The sequence below is a fragment of the Priapulus caudatus genome, unplaced genomic scaffold (genome assembly GCF_000485595.1).
Source record: "Priapulus caudatus unplaced genomic scaffold, Priapulus_caudatus-5.0.1 Scaffold898, whole genome shotgun sequence".
NCBI classification, from domain to species: Eukaryota; Metazoa; Priapulida; class Priapulimorpha; order Priapulimorphida; family Priapulidae; genus Priapulus; species Priapulus caudatus.
The window spans coordinates 78,896-92,927 of NW_014577959.1; the positions used below are offsets into that span (position 1 = coordinate 78,896).

Consider the following 14,032-nt stretch of genomic DNA (forward strand, 5'->3'; position numbering starts at 1 on the left):
CTGTATGCCTGGCAGGCGAGAGGGACGCAGCAAGGTGTCACTCACTACCCCCTGTTTATGGTTCAAGTGGCATGAGTTTATAAGAAACCAACATCAGGAGCGTAACTAAAAGCAGCAGCAGCAGCATCATCATCATCAGCAGCTACCTGCAGCATCATCATCATCAGCAGAAGCATCATCATCATCATCATCATCATCATCATGAACAGCAGCTCTCACATGAACCCTTCCCCCCCTCACCATATCCACACATCTCTCTCTCATTGCAGCACCTACCTGATCCTCGCTCCGAAGGAGATTCGGCCGGGGCAGACGTACCGGCTCGCCGTGCACATCCTGCGCGTGGAGGACAAGGCCGAGCCCGTGCACGTGCGTGCGTCCGTGCGTCGCGAGGGCGTCGAGGTGGCTGCCGCCTACCAGAAGTACTACGAGGGACTGCCCGACACGATGCTCATCAAGGTGAGGTGTGGGGGGCGCGTCACCCGGCACCCGTGTGAGGAAAGGCAGATAGTAAAAAATAAAACGGCGAAGGAAAACTATTAGAAGGAGCCATTATTCTCTGGGGAATCACTTGATTAATTATCGATTCGTGTTTTTTCGATTAAAATTTCTTTGAATCTCCTGTGGGTGGCATCATGGGTCGAGTGGCGATTATAGGTAGAGCGATTGCGCGACACCGCGTCGGGGCGAACAGTTGCGTAACGCTGGAGTAGCTTTTTAAACAAACTAACCGCCGGACGAATCACAGATCGAATTCGGTGTTTGTTACACGTCTGCCACTGTATTCCCCGCTCCGCCTGGCATCACGGCTTCTCTCACTAACGCATCCTCCCTCGTTTGCTCCACAGATTCCCGACGGCGCGCTGCCCGGTCCGTACGCGTTGTTCGTCGAGGGACACATAGAGGGCGCCATCGACGAGTCGTTGTTCCGCAACACCACCGAGCTGAGGTTCGAACAGCGAACAATGTCGATCTTCGTGCAGTTCAACATTCCGATGTACGCGCAAGGAACGACGAGTAAGTTCCTGCCCGCCGGCGCCACCTTGCGATTCCGTCTCGTATCGTCGGTATCGCCCGATTCTTCGCTTCTCATTTTTTTGCAGCGATTAAGTATCTGTACCTGTCGGTTTAACAGTCTGATTGTTGTATGATGTGCAGAAAAACTTGCCATTAGATCTAATATCTTATTTAGGTGCTAGATGTAAAATGAATTGAAGTGGATCGTTTGGATTGACATGCAATTCTGCTCAACTGCTGAACATGTTCGCTTGTTTCCTAGCCAGCGATAAGTTGAATTAACGAGTAAAGTTGCTCACTTGTTTTGTTTTGTATGCCTGCTTTTTGTTTCCTAGCTTGTGATAGTCTAGGTTAACGTGTTAATTGCTCAGTTGTTTCGTATGCTGGCTTGTTTCCTGGCCTGCGATTCTAGATATCGATGCGTTAAGTTGCTCACTTGTTTCGTAAGCTGTGCGTCAGTGTGCGCGTCCGTCGCTGGGTGATGCGTTTAACTCACGCTGCTGCGTTTCTGCTTCAGTGTACTTTCGAGTGATCCCTGTGCTGCCGGACTACCGACCCTACCTGGGAACAGTGGACATCTACATCATGGTGAGTCACTGTCATTACTGTGTGTCACGCATGTCCGTGACCTTGACCATTCTACTGTCACCTTTGCTGACCATTTACATTGTCATTCACACAGCCCCTTCACTGACCCCACACCGACCCCCACACTTACCCCACACTGACCCCACACTGACCCCACACTGACCCCACACTGACCCCACACTGACCCCCACACCGACCCCCACACTTACCCGACACTGACTTGACACTGACCCCATGACCCCACAATGACCGGACACGGACCCCACACTGACCCCCCCATGTTCATCGAGCACCGCGTCTCAACGTTGCAGGACCCGTGGGGATTTGAGGTGAGACGCTGGCTGTCTCAGCAGAGCAACCTCGGCGCCATCAGTCTCGACTACGAACTCTCCGGAGACGCCCTCGAGGGAGAGTGGCGCGTCAAGGTCAAAGCCGGGGTGAGTAGAGGTCACCGCGAGATCACGCAGTGCACAGGCTTTTCAGTTCTAAGGGGGGGGGGAGGGGAAGGGGTCGGGCGACAGAATCAGGGCGCCGGTATCACAGAGCAGGATCCAGGCGAAATAAGAAGCAATTGCGCACAGCAGTACGATGATATTCATTAATATAATAATATAATGAGGTAGTGATACATCTGGGAAAGCAGCTAAGCATCCTCGATGATGTAATGTATAATAGTATATATTATATCAAAATAATTTGGCAATGTATTCCGAGGAAATATCGTAATATAATAGTGTACAATAACGATACGATGCCTACGTGGTCTGTCACCACGGCAACGTCACGCGATTGTGTCGGACTTAGTCTGGCGTGCAGACTTGCCGTTATGGGGGATTGACTGTCGGTGTTGAACCTGTCGCTTGTCTCTTGCAGGGTTACACCGAGTATCACAACTTTACCGTCGTGGGATTTGGTAAGATTTCTTCGAAGCCACACTGTGCGACAATGCATGTTGGGGAATGTTCTCTCGGAGAACATCGCTGGTGTTCCCCCTGTGAATATGCACATGGGGAGAATTGCCAATATTCCTTCCAATATGTGCGCATAGGGGGAATTGTGCTCATGCACCCGCCAGCGAACACGTGCACAAGAAAAATCGTGTGCATTCCTCCCAACAAATGCACTCAAAGAGAATTGTGTGTATTCCTCCTAGTGAATATGTACACAAGGAGAATTGTGTGTATTCCTCCCAGCGATGAAACACAGGGAGAATTGTTATAGTTTTCCCAGCAAATGTGTATGCAAGATAAATTATCAGTATTCAGTCAAGTGAATACATGTACAGGGAATTGATTTTATTCCCCCACCCAGCGAATACACACTTAGGGAGAATTGATTGTATTCCCCCAGCGAATACACACACATACAGGAAGAATTGATTGTATTCCCCCAGCGAATACACACACATACAGGAAGAATTTATTGTATTCCCCCTAGTGAATACACACACATAGGGAGAGTTGATGAATTCCATCTATACTACTCTAGGACTTACCCCTGGTTAATGAGTGTCTCTAGCGAGCATTAATATTATCGAGCGGGAGTGCATGACATAGCTAGAGCTAGTTGTTGGACAACACTATGCTGTCATAAACAAATCTTCCGAGTAAAAAAACTCCGAATATAACACTGTAGTCGTGCGTACTGACGTATGAGAGGACACAGGTCAAAAGGTCACACCGTCCTAGCTGTGGTGATGCGCGATCGTGTTGACATTGGTTGTCACGGCGACGGTGATGCAGTCAGTGAGCATGGCTCAATGAATTAACTGGCCTGCAGCGCCATAGACGCTGCATAACAAGTGAGCGTGCCTCGAGAAATTAACTGCCCCGCAGCAGCGAGGTTGCTACGTAACAAGTGAACATGCCTCGAGCTAATAACTGCCTGACAGCAGCGAGGTTGCTGCATAACCAGTGAACGTGCCTCGAGGAAATAACCTTCTGGCAGCAGCGAGGCTGCTGGATAACAAGTGAACATGCCTCGAGGAATTAACCTTGCGGCAGCAGTAATGCTGCTGCTGCTGCATAACATAACATAACATAACATAACATGACAACTATTAATACTGACAGACGCTCGGATTGGCTTGCTTCCATGCAGGGGCAGGCGTGTGAGGGAGCATGCTCATACATGGCGGTAGCGGGGCATCGTCCGTATACGCCCGCGCGGCCCCTCGTGACCCCGCGTGCTGGCTGCGGAAACACGGCACGCGCTCACTCATAGCTCTTATCCTACGCGCAGCAGCATTCTACTGCTGGCAATATCTCGACGGGAGAACGGACCCGCGTGTGACCTTGGAGTCGAGGTCGATTAGGCTAGTGGAAAAAGAGCGGTTTTTGAAGGTGGGCCAGTGGTCAGTGGGTCATAAGATGGTGCAATCTCTCGCAAACGAAAGCCGAGGAGATGTCGATTACGTTTGGATACGAGTGACGAAAATTATTTTTGGTACGAAAATTTAAAATGCCGGAAAATCGATTGCGAAAGAAAGGTAGCGTCGAAATTCGAAAAAAAACTATTTGTGTAGCGTTGATCCAATCAGGAGTATGGATAGATATGTTCAGCTTATCCTGGTTAATAAGACCAATACGTGTAAAACAAGAAGACGTGTGTGAGGGACGAGCGTTAACACCTACGCGAATGTTTTTGTGCCAGTTATTATGCTTGCGCTAATGTTTGACGTCAAATTCACTCGAGTGATTAAAATAATATTTATAGATGACGCACTCGGCAGAGGCGTGTGACGGCTACCGACACGTGACCGGGAGAGAAACATAACGTGTCGTAATACCCAGTAATTCTCTGCTGCCCGTCATCATGTATATAGGGACGGAGGGAGTCGGCGTCGTGACTGCAAGAGCTCCCTCTAGTGTGCGCGCTGTCGCTTTATGTAGTCCCGGCGTAACTTTTGTTTAACGCATGCATTGCGGCGTGAGCGCGGGGTTCGCTCGACGCTGACCCCGTGACCTCGGCGATGCCATCAGCAGACGTAGGACGCCAGCAGTCACGATGCCGGTTCCCACCGCCAGGTGGCGTGGCCAGTGCTACGCGTGTGCTGCGCATTAACGTTGGTTTTAACATTGCAGCGATAGACGCGATACACGCGTTCGCACGCCAGTTCATCAGTAGCGGCGCATGTCGTCCGCCATTTTGAAATGTGCGCGCTCGCCCCGCTCACGAGCATTGGGGGGCGAGAGGTAGTGCCTTCCTTCCCTGACCGCTGGGGGAGAGGAGCGGGTAGAGAGGATAAGCTGGCGTGCGGACGGCATCGGTGATCGTTAATAATTAACGATTAATGATTAATCTCGTTAACGAAAGGCCGCTTCTTGACGATGTGTAACATATCGGCCGTCCGCCTTGCATCTAATGTCGCCGACACAGTCGCTAACCTCGCTGTTCTTGTTTTTTTTCTCTTCCGCAGATCTACGCCCCCACAAAGGTGCAGATAATTACCCTAATGTCTAAACAATCTTAAGTATAACCACGTCGAAATTCCGTTAGAGTGACGCGAGCGTGTATAGATGCGCACGTGCGCGCCTGCGTCACCCCCGCCCGCCCTCACGCGTGCGGGGGTACACACGCGCGTGCCTCTGCATCTATACGTGCGTGGTTCCTCTGCCTGCGCGGCGTGGGACGCGCACCGAGGCGCTCTAATCTTTATCGCCGGCATGGTCATCGGTGCGATCCGGCGGAGGGTCTCGTTCGGACGGGCGCTCGCCCGCCTGAAGGGGGCGCCTCCGTCTGAGTCGCGCGGCATGCACATGACGGCGGAGACGGAGCGAGGAAGCAGCAGCAGCAGCGTTCGAGAGTCTTCCTCCTCCTAACGTAACGTAGCGTCTAACCGACTAACAGTCCTGCCCCAGGGACCGGCGTCGGCGGCCGCGCGTTGCCGCGATGCCACGACATCGCCGCAAGCCGGCCTGCGGCGCCCCCTACCGGGCGCGTCCGACCGCGTTCGTCGGGCGTCTCGGAAGTTTGTCGTCATTGGATTTTTTTTACTTGTTTTTTTAATTTTTTACGTTTTTTACGTCATCGTGGTCGAGTCAGCGATATCGCGAGTGATCGAGAGTTAATATAATCGGAAAGCGAAAATTATTTCATTTCTTCGAGAGAGATCGTGAAACAGAGAGAGAGTTCATCGGGATTCAGCGAGGATTGCAGAATGCAGACGCCTGTCGTCGTCGTTTGCATCTGCGTCACCATGGCGACCAGGGCGCGTTCATTGTGCAGTCGTGTCGTCGTTGTTCAGAGTGGTCGGGTTAAAGTATCATCCAGATCGTGGTTTACCCGTCGGCAACCTGTCCCACCCTCCCCTGCCAGCGTGTGTGTGTGCATGCATGCGTGTGCGTGCATGTGTGCGTGCGTGTGCGTGCATGCGTGTGTGTGTGCGTGCGTGCGTGTGTGTGTGTGTGCGTGTGCGTGAATGTTGTGTTTCTCTGACCAGTGCCATTCCTCTGATTCCCAACCCCTGCCCCACCCTTTTGTACCTCTTCAGCCGTCCTAACCCTCGTCTCCTACTCTCTCCTGTCCCCCTACTCCAGCTACTTCGGAAAACTACTCCCCTCCATTCCTGCCCTCTTCCTATCCTTTCCTCCTCCACTCCTCCCCTCTTCCCCTCCTCCCCTTCTCGCCTCCTCCCCTCCTCCTCTCCTCCCCTTCTCCCTTCCTCCCCTCCTCTCCTCCACTCTTCCCCCTCCTCCCCTCCACTCCTCTCCTCCTCCTCCTCCACTCCTCCCCCTCCCCTTCCCTTCCTCCCCCTTCTCCCCCTTCCTCCCCATTTTTCCCCCTCCTCCCCCTCTTCCCCCTCCTCCCCCTTCTCCCCCTCCTCCCGGCCGGCGGGTGAGGCGATCACTCGTGCGAGGGAACGTCGATCATGCAGCGTTGCCACGTTGACTCGCTCAGATAAACCGCGGATGGAGACGAAGCTGTTTGCACCGTCGACGATTCTCGACACGGACGACAAGGTCGGAGTCAAGGTGGTCGCACTGTAAGTATCCGCATCCGCTCCCCGCCTCCGCCCCGCTAATAAAGTAAAAATAAAGTAAGGGCCCTTATTAGTACTTATTTTTGGTGAAATCTTAGAAAAGTACTTAATAGTCCTTATTTTTTGCCAATTTTATAAACTGTTCTCGACTTAGAGTAAGAATTGTTGTATATATAATACGGAATAATTAAATCTGCTGTGCAATTGTGTATACAAATATTATTAGTGTACTTTAATAGTCGGTGATCTATCAGAAATTGCGTAAAAAAGTCTTATTTTGGCCTCCAGAAAGGGTCTTATAAGTCCTTATTTCAACATGTGTCTTACTACTATGAACCCTGATAGAGCATTCTAAAAGAGCTCGGCAAAGTGCGACTGTTTGGCTTGACTGGAATCGTAGCGAATTGCATGCGATCATAGGGAAGCTTCTTCCTCTGTATGTCTACGATTACCGGGAAACTTCCTATATATGTCTTTAATCCCGGGGATGCTTCCTGCTCTACGATCGTGCTTGCCCGCTTGACTGACGCTGCGATGCAATGCTTGCATGTTCCCGCTGCTGTTCCCCCCTGTGTTGCTGCTGGGTGCGCGCGTACGTGCGCAAGCTGATGCCAGACGGCATAGTAACGTGGCCCTCCGCAATAACCCAGGTTCGAATCCTGGTCACGGCACCAAAATGTAACGGTCAGGCGCGACGTTACACAGATGGTGGGGAAGTGGATAGGTGAAGTGGAGAATAGAATTTCAAGGATAGGAAGGAGGTGCATGCTTGCCCGCGCGATTGACGGTGCGGTTCATTGCGTGTTCCTACAGGAAGATGAGTAACAGCCTGGTGGAGGGCCGCTGCTGGGTGCGCGCGTACGTGCGCAAGCTGATGCCCGACGGCACGCCGCTCGTAGCCGAGAACGAGAACCTGGGAGAGAAGGCGCTCGAGGTCTACGACCCCATGGTAGGTCACCGCAGCAACGATGTTGTCGTCATGACGACGACGGCAAGGGCGCTGGTGTCACAGCGATGATGCCTTGCAACCATGCTTTTTTATGGGATAATAATAAGTTTTCGGGTGCCGGACTGGGCTACTGGCTTAGTGAAGAGATTCACAGTTTTCACTGGCGGGTGCCGCCGCATACAAGGCTCTCTTCTTGGCACTTTTATGGGATGATACTATCATTTGAATACTAATAATAATGTAATAACAAGATAATGATAGAATGATGATGATGATGATGATGATAATAATTTATAATGCAAGATCACGAAGATTTACGAATAATCACTATGTGTTTTTATAGGAATTTATACATCTCTCGCTTTCTCTCTTTCCCCCTCCCTCTCTCTCCCACCCTCTATCTCCGTATCTCTCTCCCGCACGCTCACTCTCTCTCCTTTTCTCTGTCTCTACCGCCATCTCTTTCTTTCTCTCTGTCTCTCCATTCCATTCTCTCCACCCTCTCTCTCTCCCTCTCTCTCTCTCTCTCTCCCCCCTTCTTCCTAACCCCTCCTCTCTCTCCCTCTCTCCCTCTCTCTCGCCCCTTCTTCCTAACCCTTCCTCTCTCTCTCTCTCACCCTCTCTCTCCCCCCTTCTTCCTAACCCCTCCTCTCTCTCTCTCTTCGTCTCTCTCCACGTATATATATGTCTGTTTGTATACGTGTATGTATATGCGTATATGTATGTATATATGTATCTCACCATGCGTGTTCTCTCCTGCACAGTTCACCAGCGTGCGTACGTTCGACTTCTGGCTGCACGATCTTAACGAGCTCGGCGACCCCCTCGCACCCTCTCTCTCTCCCTCCCTCGCCCTCTCTCCCTCCCTCGCCCTCTCTCCCTCCCTCCCTCTCATATATATATATATATACAGGGTTCTTGTTAATAGCCGGTAACCGGTTATTTTTACCGCCTATCACGCAATTTGTTACCGGCTATCAATTTGAGAGTAACTCCCACTAAAGGCGGTAAAATATTTAATCCATATTTGAAAAAACGAAGTTTATTTTAAATACTTCCAACCCAAGACTAACTCTGTGCACGGGCGGGTTTTTCTTTTTATAATAGATACTTAATTCAGCATATGATATTGTCTATCTAACTACCAATTCTAGAACCCATACCATCAAATAGGCTATTTGTGCTGGGTCAAATCAGAAATTTTTGAACGGAGACAAACCCGGACCCACTCTAGAGGGCTTTCGCCGCCTTGCACGCCGCTCATTGTATCTACACATGCGTGTTCTCTCCTGCACAGTTCACCGAGCAGTGACGTACGTTACGATTTGGAACTGCACGAATTTAACGAGCTCGGCGACCCCTCGCACCTCTCTCTTCCTTTCTCTACTCCTCCTTCTCATCTCCTCTCTCTCATATATATAATATACAAAGGGATGAGTTCTCGCGGAATCCCGCGAATCGCGCGGATTTTGAAAGTCCCAGGGGTAACTCGGATTTTGTGAAACGATTAAATTCGTTGAGAAAATTGGGAGGGCAGAGTAACATTGTAACAATTTAAAATTTATTATCCCTCCAACAGCACCTGACTGTGTAGGACTGTAGAGTATGTAGACAGTAGATGCTGACAGCGAAGTATACAGTGTATCTGTTTGCCGTCCAGATAAAGAAATCCTCGCTTTCACGGGCTGCCAGCAGAGGGGCAGACATTTGAGGTAAGCTGAGCACGTAAACGACCATGCTGGCCTTGGGGGCCCGGGTTTTACATGTTGCTGCAGTGCATGTTGTGGTGGCGATGACTATGCATTGATTGTTCCATGGCATCTGTGTTTTTTTTCATTCAAATCTGGTCGCCAGCAAGGCCCAGCATTATGTCTAGTAAACATGCAAAGCGACGGTAATAAAGAGTGGAACAGAAAAATATATTTATGTTCGTAGGACATTTGTAATAAAAAAAAAATACTTTGCCTATTTTCAGCCCCCTGATTTCCTTATTATAGTTGCTTGTCACTTGACAACTGCAAAGGTGATTCGAGAGGTCTCCTATATTTGTTCAGAATAGCTTTAGATGCACCAAATTGCACCATTTTTTGGCAAAATTCCGGAGCGAAGCATGCTCCCCGGCCCCCTAACATGAGCGATAGACCTACGCCGTCCTCGCATTTGGCTCCTCTGTTTGCTAATTAAAAAGTTTCAGACTGAAGAATTAATTATCCAATCTCATCCTAGTATAATATATATGTTTATCTCACCATGCGTGTTCTCTCACTGCACAGATTCACGGCGTGCGTACGTATCGACTCTTAGGCTGCACGATCTTAACGAGCTGCGGCGACCCCCTGCACCTCTCTCTCTCCTATCTAACTCCTCCTCTCTCTCCATCTCTCTATGGATATATATATATGATATCTCACCATGCGTGTATCATCTCCTGCAACAGTTCACGGTTTGGTAGTCGGACTTCTGGGTAAGCATTGCAACGATCTTAAACCCCTTCCATCTCTCTCATCCTCTCTCTCCAATCTCTTCTCTCTCTCTCTCTCTCCCTCGGCCCTCTCTCCTCCTCCCTCTACATATACTATATATATAATTGTAATCTCACCATGCGTGTTCTCTCTGACCACAAGATTCACCGGAGGGTGCGTCGTGTCGACTTCCTGGGGCTGGCACGAATCTTAACCGAAGCTACGAAGGCGACGCTCTCGCACCCTATACTACTCTTTCTTGCCTAACTCCTCTCTCTCCTCTCTCTCATATATAATATTTATATATATATATATATATGTATCTCACCATGCGTGTTCTCTCCCGCACAGTTCACCGGCGTGCGTACGTTCGACTTCTGGCTGCACGATCTTAACGAGCTTGGCGACCCGCTCGCCGGTAACGAGATCGTGTTCGACGTCACCGTGCAGGACCCGCTGCTCAACGACACGCTGCACGCCGCCGCACACTCGCTCGTCTTCAACAGCACTGTGCGCGTGCGCTTCCTCGGTGGCCAGCCACAGATATTCAAGCCCAACATGCCCTTCAAGGCCTACGTGAGTGTGCTAGGGTGGCGGGGAGAGCGGGGGAGCAGGGAGGAGCAGGGGTGGTGGGATGCGAGGGAGCAGGGGGCATGGGGTGTGGAGTGTCTTCAACAGCACTGTGCGTGTGCGCTTCCTCGGTGGCCAGCCACAGATATTCAAGCCCAACATGCCCTTCAAGGCCTACGTGAGTCTGCGGGAGTGAGGGGGGGGGCTGTTAGAGTGGGGGTGGTTGAATGATGGTAGTTGTGTGTGTGCGTGCATGTTGGGGTCTCGTGTGGGGTGGGTGGGCAGAAAGCGTGTGGGTGGGGATGAGGGAGGGGGCAGGAGCAGTTCTAAGAGAATTTCTGCACAGGTGTCTGGTGTGTGTGTGTGAGGGGGGAGTCATGGGGGAGACAAGTGCGAGGGTAGGATGGTGTTGATGGGAACTTTAGACTGCGGATGTTAGGCATGTTCAGGGGTTATTATTATGAGCTTACAATCAGTATTTGTAGGTACTTAGCAACTTAGTACTTAGTAGCTACATAATTAGTAGTAGTTTACTAATTATATCCAAATATGGAGTTAAAATAAGGTAGGAAACGTGCAGATCTCACATCTGCAGCTTACAAAAAAAACAGTTTGTTTTTCTTCTACATCGCGCACGTCAACCAACGCCGTGCGAAACAGCGGCGGCCGACCTTGACCGGCGTTCGCTTGTTTTTCCTCCACCCCCAGGTGGCGGTGGCGAAGCAGAGCGGTGCGCCGCTGGACAGCTATGTGAACAAGGTGCTGCGTGTGCGCGTCGCGGGGTCGGCCCGCCAGCTGCCGGGGCTGCGCGACATCTACACGATCCCCAACAACGGCATCGTCACCATCGACTTCACACCACCCGAGGACGCCACCTATCTGACGCTCGAGGTGAGCCGCCAGATGGCGCCAGCAGGATGTCAGCGAGTCTCTTAGAGGGGAACGCTCTCTGCGATTTAATTACTGCTAATTAATAGATGGATAATAAGTTTTTTTTGGAACAATCGATGTTTCGAAAAGTGAAGAATGCTTCTGTGCGAGTTTAACCGAGCTTTAATAAAGTGTGCAAGAAATGCGGAAGTAATTAAGTTTATTCAAAATTGCTAATGAACTCATTCATTTAATTATATTACCGATTAACTCGATGCATTAAATTTCTAATTAACTTTGCGCGCTAAATTGCTAATCACTTTTACGCGATCGATTAACCGAGCGCGACCGTGTGTGCGCGGGATCGAGGGATCGAGCGAGCGATTGACGGAGCGTTCCCCTCCTCTCCTCACCCTCGGCAGGCGTTCTACGACCCCGTTGAGAACGACCCTAACTACCGGCAGCAGTACGGCTACACGCAGGGGTTCAGGCGCTCCGGATCAGCCTACTCGTCGTCGAACCCCGACGCGCCCGACTACCAGCCGCAGCATCCGGACGAATACACGACGACGACCACAGCTTCACCGTACGAAATGTACGTCCCGCCGCCGCCACCGCGCGATTGTTAGCGAGATGCTGTATTATGTGTTTTTGATTGTGTTTAAACCGGACAGTACCAGATAAGTTACTCCTGATTAAAAACTGGGCATTATCGATAATTGCAGGGAATTGCGATTTACCTGATATCTTTTACCTGGGATACTGGGAATAAAGCCTCTCTCACCTGTTTCCCCTCATTAGTTAGCAGACTTGCTCGTTTGTTAATTTGACAGGTGCATTAATTAGTTAGACAGGTACGTTACTTAGTTACCGTTTCTGTTGGTTAGATGGTGGGAAGGAGAGAAACTGGGGATGATGCATGATCGAGTCCATGTCAGAGCGGGGTGTCTGTATTACAGTACTGAGTGTCCTGATTTTCACAAGTGACCGCATGCTGACCGCGTGCTGACCGTGTCGTTGCAGTGTGCGGCCGGTGTCCGTGCAGAGCGGCGTGTCGATGACCCAGTTGAAGCTGTTGAGATACTACTCCCCCGACAAGAACTTCCTCTCTGTCACCACGAGCACGAGCCAGCCCAAGGTGAGCACGCACACACGCACGAGTTACGCTCATCTCTCGCTCGCAGCTGTTCACTTGGTTCCCGAGCGTTCACTTGCTGTCATAGCTTTCTATGTCATTTAGTGCATAGTTTTCTATGCGACTTTCACTTTTTTGCGTGGTTTTTTAGTTTCGGCGAGCATTTGCAGGTCGGTGAGGAGAGTAGATAATTTTCCGTGTTGCGTTTTATTGCTCCCCACATGTTCACTTGTTAACACTGCATATCTGCGGGTATCCGAGCGTATCATCTTCCCGATGTGTTAATTTGTTTCCCCATGCAGTCAGTTGTTTTCCTGTGCATTTAATTGTTTTTGCGTAGGTAGTCGAGTACAACATTGCTGTGTGTTCACTTGTTTTCATGTTCACTTGTCGTGTAGGTGGGCGAGTACATCATCTTCCCTGCACGCTCACTTGTTTTCATGTTCACTTGTCGTGTAGGTGGGCGAGTACATCATCTTCCACGCGCGTTCACTTGTTTTCATGTTCACTTGTCTAGGTGGGCGAGTACATCATCTTCCACGTGAACTCGTCGTTCTACCTCGACGACCTGAGCTACTTGATCGCGAGTAAAGGCAACATTCTGCTTGTCGACCATTTCCGCATGACGTCGCGCATGAAGACGTTCGAGGTGACGCTAAGCCCCGAGATGGCGCCGTCGGCGCGCATCGTCGTCTGGCACATCAAGAGCGACGGGGAGATCATCGCCGACAGCATGAACTACCACGTCGACGCGACGTCACGCAACAATGTGAGTGCTGCCCCCTGGCAGCGATGGACGGGCGAGGTGGCGGGCGTGCGAGCGGGCGTCGCAGCGGAGGGGGGGGGGGGGAAGAGTTCAACCATTTGTGTGTCTCATCTGCGCTTTCGTCGTAGAATGAAACATCATCATAAAATATAATGTAAACCTGTCCACAAAGGACACTTTGTGCTTTCCTTGAAGGACCGTCACACACTGTAACTAGACAGAGTGCACTCACGGAGAGTGCATACCTCCGCCAGCGACATACGCCATACGACTGACGAACACACGAATAACCCACGATATACGCCAGCGTACTGGCATGTACATGCTGGCTTGCTGGCTTGCTGCTCGCTCACATGTACACGCTCGCTGGCTCGCTGCGCTGGCTGGCTCGCTGGCTCGCTGACTCGACGCGCTAATATCGATCGCGCGAACACATGAACACACAAACACACGAACACACAAGAGTGATCACATAACCTCCTCCAACTGCGTTGGGCGGAGGTAACTACACGCTATAGAACAGATACCTGTCTACGAAGGACTGTTTTGTCATTTTACCTTGAGAGGATGTTGCCCACTGTAACCATCACTATAAAATATAAGCCATGGTATAATAGTACACACCTGTATAAGCCATGGTATAATAGTACACACCTGTATAAGCCATGGTATAATAGTACACACCTGTATAAGC

General features: G+C 50.6%; 1 protein-coding gene across 1 annotated transcript in view; it reads left to right on the top strand.

Moving 5' to 3' along the window:
• Window positions 1–14,032, top strand: part of LOC106814284 (CD109 antigen-like) — a gene marked incomplete in the record, with an annotated part of 61,689 nt that overhangs the window by 27,515 nt on the left and 20,142 nt on the right. The window contains 15 exon segments of the mRNA XM_014818580.1: window positions 270–459; window positions 849–1,017; window positions 1,535–1,605; window positions 1,917–2,042; window positions 2,479–2,518; window positions 5,024–5,041; window positions 6,505–6,589; window positions 7,400–7,535; window positions 10,349–10,587; window positions 10,664–10,745; window positions 11,276–11,458; window positions 11,860–12,032; window positions 12,461–12,575; window positions 13,090–13,462; window positions 13,942–13,946. Of these exon segments, the coding sequence (XP_014674066.1) occupies window positions 270–459; window positions 849–1,017; window positions 1,535–1,605; window positions 1,917–2,042; window positions 2,479–2,518; window positions 5,024–5,041; window positions 6,505–6,589; window positions 7,400–7,535; window positions 10,349–10,587; window positions 10,664–10,745; window positions 11,276–11,458; window positions 11,860–12,032; window positions 12,461–12,575; window positions 13,090–13,462; window positions 13,942–13,946 (2,005 nt within the window).